The sequence below is a fragment of the Medicago sativa genome, chromosome 7 (assembly GCF_051527215.1).
Source record: "Medicago sativa cultivar Bolivia chromosome 7, Bolivia_mono, whole genome shotgun sequence".
In the NCBI taxonomy this organism is placed as follows: Eukaryota; Viridiplantae; Streptophyta; class Magnoliopsida; order Fabales; family Fabaceae; genus Medicago; species Medicago sativa.
The window spans coordinates 73,819,447-73,830,092 of NC_140755.1; the positions used below are offsets into that span (position 1 = coordinate 73,819,447).

A 10,646-nucleotide genomic window follows, 5' to 3' on the forward strand; every position below is an offset into this window, starting at 1 on the left:
TAAGAATTACTATAAAACATTTATTATCATTAGATAAAAACATAACATAAAACAAATAAATACAACATAAAACTGTAAAACTTTTATTATCATCAGATAAAAACATAACATAAAATCCTTTTATTATAGGAAAATAAAAGGTACTCTTAAACATTTTATTGGTGGGGTTCTATTCCTGGATATTTTCATCTCTAGTTAGATGATCTGTCTTTTCATCAGGATCAGCAAAGAAATCAGCAGCGTCTAAGTGGGTAATATCGATATTACCATAATCATCTTCATCATTTTCACATGCAAAATGAGTTTCAGCCTTTTTATCTTTATTCTTAAGTGATTGTTGGTAAAGATCAACAAGATGTTTTGGCGTACGACAGGTACGACTCCAATGACCTTTACCTCCACAACGATAGCAAATACTCTCATTACTTTTGCTGCTTTGACCAATCTCATTCCTTCCAACATTTTTCATCTTCTAGTGAGAAAATGTGTTTTTGTAATCTCCATTGTGATTACGATTAAAACCATGACCACGTCCCCGTCCACGACTATGACCACGTCCACTTCCACGACCATGTCCACGGCCACGACCACGAGTTTGTCCATGATGATCATGCGTTGCTACATTCACTTCTGGGAATGGAGCACTACCAGTGGGACGGGCCGCGTGATTTTTCATTAAAAGCTCGTTATTTTGTTCTGCCACAAGCAGGCACGATATCAAGTCAGAATACCTTTTAAAACCTTTTTCGCGGTATTGTTGCTGCAGGATCACATTAGATGCATGAAAAGTGGAGAATGTTTTTTCTAACATCTCCGCATCAGTCACTTTTTCTCCACACAATGTCAATAGAGAAGTGATTTTAAATACAGCCGAGTTATATTCGATTACAGACTTAAAGTCCTGTAAACGCAAATGCATCCATTCGTTACGAGCATTAGGAAGGATGACGGTTTTTTGATGGTCAAACCTTTCTTTTAAATTGTCCCAAAGAACTTTTGGATCTTCTATGGTAAGGTATTCATTTTTTAGATCCTGATGAAGGTGGTGACGAAGGAATATCATGGCCTTAGCCTTTTGTTGATCAGTTGTTACTTTTCCTTCTTTAATAGTATCTCCATGCCCTTCGGCATTTAAATGAATTTTGGCATCAAGGGCCCAAGCCAGATAATTTTTTCCAGAAATATTAAGAGCCTCAAAATCAAGTTTTGCAAGGTTCGACATGATTCAATCTATAATACAGAAGAGCATAATCATCATTCAATACACACACACATATATATATATATATACTATGACAAAAATAAAAATACCATTTTATTTAATAGCAACGATTAATGATAATATAATATTTTAATCTAAGCCTCCACGAAAATAAAAAGTAACAATACAAGCAAAGACTAATAATGGTAAAACGAAAATTATAGCTAATAGTACAAAATCTTCTCCTAATTCTTCATTATGAGTGAAAAAGAAGAAGAACACAATAACCACAAATAGAGTGATGCATAGGAAAAGGATTTTAGCCATTTTGTAAGTATGGGTAAATATTTTGAGATGTAAAAAATATGAATGAAGGTGAGGTATTTATAGAGTGAATTTTATAAAAATGACCGTTATTGTTACCGTTAAATTCACTGTTCATAGCCGTTAAAAAAAACTGTTCATGACCGTTGAAATCACTGTTCATGAACGTTAACATCACTGTTCATGACCGTTGATTTCACTGTTCATAACCGTTGAATAATGAGAAAAATATTTTAAGTGTTAAATATCATCTAGGTTAGGACATGATTTTGGTATCAAGGGACCGCATAGCTTTGGTTAGTATCACTACTCGAAATTATCTTTCGTGATAATATAGTATATATGGGGTTTTAGACCTCCATTAAATATAAAAGTTAGTATCACTACTCGAAATTATCTTTCGTGATAATATAGTATATATGGGGTTTTAGACCACCACTTTAAATAATAATATCCATACTTATTATAGATCACTTGACGAGTTGCCAGTTTTCTATAATAAGAAGTAAAGTAATAATAACAATAATAGCCACTCTAGTTATAAATCACTTGGCGAATTGCCAGTTTTCTATAACCGAGGCAGATAATAATAATATTAAAATGATAAAGATAAATGATATACATAGTAATATTAAGTAATGATATTAAAGTTATGAGTAGAGGTAATATACCTAGCAGTAGTGTAAACTCTTGGTAGAAACTATCGTGCTGATAACGTGTTATAAAACTAAATAGATAGATAAGATAATAGAGAGAAAAAGAGAGAATATAGAAATGTTGTTATTCTCTTCTTATCAATTGTGTCAATTGTGTTGTATTTACCGTGCTATTTATAGAAGCTTATGCCTACTGTTGTTTGAAGTTAATTCAAACATTACTGCACCGTAAGCTATAAGCCTATGGGTAGCTAGTGTAACAAATGGGCAATTTGCAGTTGCCTTTTGGTTTTTGACCGGCATATACAGTGGCTGGACCCATCAATTTAGACATCCATTATTTATAACAGTCTCTATGTTTTTAATATATAATTGCGAAATTGTATTAACGTGAAATGCACTTTTTTTTTTAACAAGCAAAAATGAAATATATATTAACCACAAAAAGAAACTCCTCTAGCACAAGATGTGCCAAAAGAATTACTGAAGGAACAAAGTTTCAATTACACAACCACCAAACAAACCATTATGTGATGCCCAAACATTGAAACGGGCTCGAACACCACCTATCTGTGCCAAACCTAAAGGCAGCCTTCTTGGCTTTCATCCAGGCTAAAGACATATATTTCACTTTATCTAACAACCTGGGAATAGGGGTTACAACATTATTGAAAAACCTATTATTGTGCTCATTCCATAAGACCCAAACTCACAATAGCCAAATAAGCTGAAGGAATGACCGTTTTGCTCTGCCACCACCTGTTAAATGCACGAATTGAAGAAAGTGATTGGCTATAACATTAGTGTCGACACCTGTAATGCCCAACCAATGACGCACTAGGGGCCATAACAATGAATATATATTACAAGATAAAAACAAATGCTGCAGTGTCTCCACTAAGCCACACTCTGAAACACACAAAGAAGCCTCTGAAGAAATAACCCGTCTATGAACCAGGTTGGACTTAGTTGGCAATTTGTCATGAAGCAACCTCCAGGCAAAGATAGAGACCTTCAACGGCACCTGATTATGCCAAATCAACGATGCTGCAGGATCCGCAAGAGGAGTATCCTTTGTAGTCAACAAATGATAGGAACCACGAACTGAGTACCCTTCAGAAGGCTCCGACAACCAAACCCACCTGTCTGAAACATTAGCATGCAAAGAAACATAAAGCAATAAAGTCCTACATTCCTCTAACTCCTCCTCCTCCCACACCCACAATCTCCGCCTTCACTTCCACGCCTCCCCTCCCTGCTCAACACCAAGAGAGAACAAATTCGCCACTGTAATGAATTTGTTCTCATAAAGATCAAATAGGCAAGGAAACCTCACACACAGAGATGCCGACCCTAACCACTTATCAAACCAAAACAAAGTATCGGAACCATCCCCCAACTTCTTTGACACACACTCCCCAAACCAGCCTCCACCAATATCACCGCCCCATCCCTAATCCTCGCCACCTCCCTCCACCAAGAAGAACAACTCCGGCCCCCAACCTCCAACCTCCCACCTACTTCGCCATAACGGGCGACTAAAACTCGATAGATACCAAAAACCACTCCTATCAATAAGCATCCTCTAACACCACTTTCCTAATAAAGCCTGATTAAACTCCTTCAACTGTCTCACCCCCAAACCTCCAAACTCCTTATGGAGGCACACATTATGCACTCCTATAACGTGAAATGCACTTGCATGTAGTTTTTTATTTATGTAAGAAATTGACACTCTATTGAATCAAATAGTAAAAGTATCCACTGTCGGGGTAAAACATATTATTAACATAAAAAAGAGATCATGAAGTCACAAAAATTGCACAAATTTACATGGTTTATATGATCTTTTTTTAAGAACACAAGGCGTAACAACTATGTGTGCTTCTTTTGCATCCACTTTATACCTTCCTATAACGTTAGGTAGAAAAGGTATTGAGTTAGGAACTGGATTGAATTCTATAAACATGATTCTAGAACTTCTCATTTATCTTATGATATGCAAAAAATCATTAAAATCATGGAACGGTGCTAGATTAACTCAAAATTGTCCCCGTGAGTTTAACTCAGTTGGTAAGGACAATGCATAATATATGCAAGGTCCGGGGTTCGAATCCCGGCCACCACCAAAAAGATTAACTCAAAATTTTCAAAGTTGGAAACCGTTACCAAGTCTTGCATTCCGAGTTGCATTTCAAAGTTGAAATACTTGGTTGAGTGCGACGTTGAGTATAAGAATTTTTGAGGGAACATTGAGCATAAGAATTGGTCACTCGTTAGGTGCAAACGTGCAGGTAACCGACATGTGCAAAGGTTACAATAACAATTGGAATTTTTATTTCGTGTCTTAGCTATTGTTCTATTTGTCTTCCAACAAAAAAGCTATTGTTATATTCTGTGCTTTTATTTACGTGTATCAATCGAGGGGTTTGTGGTTTGAAATGTTGGCAGCACATATTTCTTGTTTTTGTATGAATGGTGTAGACATTTGTTCAAACTTCAAACCGATTGGGGAGTACCAAACTAAATCAGTTGATTTTTTTTATCAATAGAAAAATAATTACCAAATTAAATTGATTATACCGGTTTAATGTATATCGATTTTGTATCTAAAATGCAGCCAACATTTAATTAAAATTAAAATAAAGTAGTTTTACTTTTGTACTATGATGAGCTTCAAAAAGGTTTTGTCTTAAAATTTGTCTCAAACGTCCATATGTGTTGGACTGACCGTAAATAGGTTCATATGAAATCTAACGAAGTTTTTTTCATTGTAATTTAATGAAACTCAGTGGAATTCAATTGCAACAGGGCCTTATAAAAAGATACGAATAACCTCGATTTATCTCGAGTGTCCTCTATGAGAGAGAATTTTATGCTTTTGTTCAAAATTATATTCGTTCAATTCATAGTGAGCTGGTTAACACGAGTGTCTTATTAAGTTCCTTCTCCCGTCGCATATAAAGTAACAATTTTGTTTGTTTTTACGGTGGGGTACCTCACCCAACATGCGTTTTGTCCAAAGTTTCAAATTAGAGTTTCCATTTTTCACGTTTAAACAACATTGGGACGCGAGAATATTGAAGCCACCGCCAAACCAAACATTGCGTAATATTGATGACTATTTTCATTCTTGCGAATGAATAACTTTTATTGGAGGTTTAATCGGGAACAAAGCTCGCAAAATGATTTAGTACTCTTATGCTATGATTAACTTTTGCAATTTTAAACCGACCACTCTAATTTATGGCTATCATCTTGTGAACGATTTTTTTCCCACACCAATGTTAACTTTGAGGTTAACTCTTTGGTGGTGGCCACTTTTATCCAAAGGAAGATTCTCCCCTCCCCTACCTTGTAATGCATTCTTGACTAGGCTTCAAACCTTTTTAGACACTAACTAACACACTTTGGTTCAACTTATCACCAAAGATTCCAACAATCGTGTTGATTATATTGCTTCTCTCGACCGTTTCGCCTTTTTTAAAGCATTTTTATCATCAGTTTGATGCTCTACTTTTCGTTGATTGAAGTACCTCCAATAATCCTCTTATTCAACATCAGCTAAACTCAATTTTCACTAAACAATAAAATAATCTATTTTAAAAATAAATTTGTGGTTATATATGATTATAACATACCACTAAATATAATAATATATTAATGTAAACATATTTATCACGAGGCAAAATAGGGAAGGTTATACATGTCCGTACATAGTGCCCCCATTCATACACATCCGAATCCGAAAACATCCTCAACTCAAACCATCCTTGTTCTTTTTCCAATGTTCTCCACGTGTCACATTTCCATTGGTGCTCCCTTTTCTTTTTTCTTTTCCTTTTTTCGCCTCACGCACATTGCCATTATTAGTCCACACGCACGCACCCATAACACAGAACAATATACTCCAAATATCTTCTTCATCAAAATTCACATGTGTGTCTGTTACAAATTCATCTACTTCAACAAACATGTGTAACTAACTCTATGGTATGTTAAATTCTTCAATTCTTTTGTTTCTATTTTCAACTCTCTTTTTCTTACCTATACCAATTTTATAGGGAAAACATTTATTTATTTATATATATATTTATTAATTATTTTTTTATTGGGGTTTGTTTTTTCTTTATTAATATTATTTTTTTGTTTCTTTAGATGAACTGCACCGAAAGGTCTTGTGCTTGTAACTGAAGAGTTTGAAACAAAGGAGCATATGCTAGCTACTTTTCAGGGTAGGGGAAAGAAGAAATTTATTATGGATTATTTTAATGTTCACCTATGATGTAATAATAATAATAATAATAATAAAGTTTGTATTTTTATAATTTTATTATTGTTTTTGGTTGGTAAAGTTTGAATTTTGAACAAGTTATGCTTTTGGGGTTTCATTTGTGGAAAACAAGATAAAGGGCAAGTTTGGTTTTGGTTTTTGTTTTGTTGTAGTTGAAAATTTTGTGGTGATTGAAATGAGGAATTGGGGTGTAGTTTAAGGTTGTTGCAGAATGAGTTTCAGAGAGAGGAACATAGAAGTTGTTGAAGAGAGGGAATGTGAAAAGTCAGTGAGGTCAAATGGGTCATTAACAAATACTACACAGTTTACAATTGATGAGAATCTTCTGGTTGATCCTAAATTGCTCTTTATTGGCTCCAAAATTGGTGAGGGTGCTCATGGAAAAGTTTATCAAGGAAGGTTAGTTGCAAAGGCTTGTGTGTATAATCTATTTGAGCTTATTTACTAATATAAGTATTTGTGAGATTGTTTAGGAGAGCTTATGAAAATAGCTTATGACATATCTATAAGCTGTTTTCAAATTATTTCCATAAGCTCTCCAGTATAGCTTATTTAAACAGCTTATTTGAAAACAATTTGACTTTATTTTATCAGTTATTATACAAATATCTTATGCATAAGTACTTATATGATAAGTGCTTATTAAACTGTGTATCCAAACAGGGTCTTATCTGACGTGTCTTTTTTACTTATGAACAACTGACTTAATATTTTTCCAGATATGTAGATCAAATTGTTGCTATCAAAGTTCTGCAGCGTGGGACTACGTCAGAAGAAAGAGCTTCTCTTGAAAATCGTTTTGCACGGGAAGTTAATATGATGTCTCGTGTCCATCATGACAATCTTGTAAAGGTAAATGCCATTGCAGCGATTATCTTTAATGTATTTTTGTAGTTATGCTCTACTGAGTACTGTATCTATGTTATATGTATGTGATTGGTGGTTTCCTCTGATATAAAATAATGATCTCATTAAGTTGATTTTTGTTTTCTTATTATTATTCGTTTTTGCAGTTTATCGGAGCATGCAAGGATCCGCTGATGGTGATAGTTACAGAGCTATTACCTGGAATGTCACTGCGAAAATATTTAACGAGCATCCGTCCTAATCCTTTAGACATTCATGTAGCTATAAACTTTGCCCTTGATATCGCTCGAGCCATGGATTGGCTGCACGCTAACGGGATCATACATAGAGATCTAAAACCCGGTATTGTTATGTATATGTAGTAGATATTATGTACACTTGATAAATTGTATGTAGACGTTATGTTATGGATTTCATGCTTAATGTTAGAACATTGCTATCTAATGGTAATAGTTTTTGGCATTAATAGCAGAAGTTAAATTGAGGTATATAGTGATGAGTTCTAAACTTAACAAGTTTTATGTTTTTGCAACTGTCACAATGCAGACAATCTGTTGCTTACAGCAAATCAGAAGTCTGTAAAACTTGCAGATTTTGGTCTTGCTAGAGAAGAGTCGGTGACTGAAATGATGACTGCAGAAACAGGAACTTACCGATGGATGGCACCAGAGGTATGCTGTCTTTTTGGAACGTGAAATGTAAAAAGAGTAAAAAGAGAAAATCCTGCCTATGCATAGCCTTGCTATGCATAGCCGTTCCCAAGCCCGGATGAACGGAGAGGGTTGTGTTAGGCCTCGACAGCCAATGTAAAACTTTGTTGAATCTCTATGACATGGACCAAATATGAATGACGTAATTTGATACATGTAGCCAACCCCACTTGGTGGGGAAAAGCTTGGTTGTTGTTGTTGACTCAATTGTTTTACTGACAACCATCTAAAATTGTGCTCTAGCGGGTCCAATCATGATGGCACTTTTTGGTGCTTAAGTATCATTTAGCAAATTCTCGTATAATCTGTAATTTATGGAATTAACATATTTTTTTCTTTCTTTCTGGATTTCCTAATAATACTTTGTATCCATAGAATTTCTTATATGACAGTTCATGTTCTTGCAGTTGTACAGTACTGTAACACTGCGTCAAGGAGAGAAAAAACACTATAACAACAAGGTTGACGTCTATAGCTTTGGGATTGTTTTGTGGGAGCTACTAACAAATCGCATGCCTTTTGAAGGAATGTCCAATTTACAGGCTGCTTATGCTGCTGCCTTCAAGGTATTAAATTCGAAATAACCGAGTGTTTATTCATCAATCAGCTGGTTATATTTTTGCCTCAAATTAGGAATATTTTGGGTATGGCTCATAGTTACTGATAAGTGGATTGGGTTATGGCTCATAGTAAACTTTAAGTTTGAAATAATAAAAAGGAACTGTAGTCTGCAGCCGCTCTGCAGTTGGAAACAACCATAATCGGCCGAACTTCGTGATCAAACTTTTTGTGTTTATTGTTTGCGTTTTTTCATATCTTTATTCTTTTTGAACCAGGGTTCCTTTCCTAACAAAACGTTTGTGCAAATTTCTCTACAATGATTTGAGGATAGTTGTAGTAGACCTTATTCATGTTATGCATGTCGTTGAAGGATTGAAGTTAATATATTAGTTTGCACACTTTCAACGCAAATTTTTGCAAGTTATTGGGATTGTTGCTATTTGTTAATCATGAAATGGTTTGAATTTGAGATTGCAGCAAGAGAGGCCGAAAATTCCTGATGATATATCACCTGATCTTGCTTTCGTCATACAATCATGCTGGGTTGAAGATCCTAACTTGAGACCGAGCTTTAGTCAGATAATCCGGATGCTCAATGAGTTTCTCTTCACACTCTCGCCACTATCTCCTCCCTTACCAGAACCCGACAATGAACCTAAGGCGGCAACAACAAGTAATAATGGTGCCATTACTGAATTTTCTGCCCGGAACAAAGGAAAGTTTGCTTTTCTTCGCCAGTTATTTTCTTCAAAAAGGATAAAAAACTAACAGTAAGTGCTAAACCTTTTACCATTTCGTTTTGCTACAGTATATAAATTTTAGTACATTCATTGAGTAACCTCTAAGGTGACAACTAGAAAGGTTGCAACAGTTTCCACAAAAGAATAGAATGTTGTTTATAGACATTTTGAAAGAGCAAGGAAAAAACAAAAAGGATTGTTTACTATATCTAATTGATCTTGTTGTAAAGGAACACATTGGTTTAGACATTACCTGTGTTAAGAATTAAACTTTATTTAGTTTTGAGTAATTCATTGTAAAGTTGGTGTATGCAAAGGGTGTTGAAAGGTATGCTTATGCATGATGGTGATGCATAGTATGCTAATGCTGTGTAGCGTTGATTCGGCGTTTTCAGACAGCACATGCAAAACTATACAATATAGTAACATAGTTACAAACAATATTTTGATGTGTTACTCCTCCTGTTCCAAAATAAGTTTGTCTTCGGTGTTTTTCCATGGATTAAGAAAAGTTATAAATAAACTAAAGAATGTTGTAAGTTTACAAAATTATGCTTGATATGAGTCCAATTGACCTGCTGCTGGTTGTTCTCCATTGGCATGTTGATGTAGTTTATTCAAATTGATGGATTTTTGACTTTTGAATGGTATGGTCCTTAGAAAAGAAGATATTGATTGATGCATTATTGAGCAAGAAATATTTATGACCTTAGTCTTGTATTTATTTATCTTTAGCATTTGGCTTAAGTGCATTTTTGGTCTATGTAGTTTTAAGAAATAATGGTTTTTTTTATCCTTTTTTTGTATGGTTTCAATTGCTTGTTCCCATTCATTTGCTTTTGGTTTAAGGGAATTCCCAGAATTATAATTTGAAAAAATAGTACTTCTTTTTTGTACAATTGAAAGAAATGGAAAAATATCACAACCAAACCAACTTTTTTTTTTGTTGTAAAGTCAACCAAAAGAAATTTAATACATCTTTTGTGGCTGCTAATTATCCACGTTATCTTTTACAAAAAACATGAAGACAAAATATGCATCTTTTGGACAATAGTGCGATCTTAATAAAGCTATGATTTGTTTTGATACTTGTATATTTTTTTTTTAATTGAAAATACCTGTTTCAACAACTAACCACCAGTATAAGATGGACTTTGTACATGTCTAAATACCTAAGGTCAGAATTCACCTTTACTTTTTCTTTTAGAGGTCACCTTTTATGTTGTTGAAAATAGTGTTGCTCCTAATTTATATCCACTGCTTTTTCATTTCTAATCTTATATATCTTGTCCT

At 34.4% G+C, this 10,646-nt stretch overlaps 3 protein-coding genes across 7 annotated transcripts; 1 reads left to right on the forward strand and 2 right to left on the reverse strand.

The window, feature by feature from the left end:
- Positions 1 to 472: 472 nt before the first annotated feature.
- Positions 473 to 1,222, reverse strand: LOC146908339 (uncharacterized). The gene has a single exon (XM_085729257.1). It carries the CDS (start codon positions 1,220 to 1,222, stop codon positions 473 to 475), a length of 750 nt encoding a protein of 249 aa, XP_085585383.1.
- A 1,648-nt stretch (positions 1,223 to 2,870) lies between these two features.
- Positions 2,871 to 4,168, reverse strand: LOC146908340 (uncharacterized). Its single transcript, XM_085729258.1, has 3 exons — positions 4,089 to 4,168; positions 3,060 to 3,323; positions 2,871 to 2,940 (listed from the first exon to the last, which is right to left on the reverse strand). The coding sequence occupies exons 1-3, from the start codon at positions 4,166 to 4,168 to the stop codon at positions 2,871 to 2,873; spliced, it is 414 nt and encodes a 137-aa protein (XP_085585384.1).
- Positions 4,169 to 6,078: 1,910 nt separating this feature from the next.
- Positions 6,079 to 9,663, forward strand: LOC146908341 (Protein kinase superfamily protein). Of its 5 annotated transcripts, none has more exons than XM_085730936.1 (8): positions 6,079 to 6,174; positions 6,340 to 6,416; positions 6,628 to 6,874; positions 7,195 to 7,327; positions 7,489 to 7,684; positions 7,889 to 8,013; positions 8,460 to 8,618; positions 9,091 to 9,663. In XM_085730936.1, exons 3-8 carry the CDS (start codon positions 6,687 to 6,689, stop codon positions 9,379 to 9,381), a joined length of 1,092 nt encoding a protein of 363 aa, XP_085587062.1. In that variant the 5' UTR covers positions 6,079 to 6,174; positions 6,340 to 6,416; positions 6,628 to 6,686; the 3' UTR covers positions 9,382 to 9,663. The 5 variants fall into 5 exon arrangements, with proteins under 5 accessions (XP_085587062.1, XP_085587065.1, XP_085587063.1 ...); XM_085730939.1 differs by having other exon boundaries at positions 7,203 to 7,327; XM_085730937.1 differs by having other exon boundaries at positions 6,670 to 6,874.
- Positions 9,664 to 10,646: the final 983 nt, after the last annotated feature.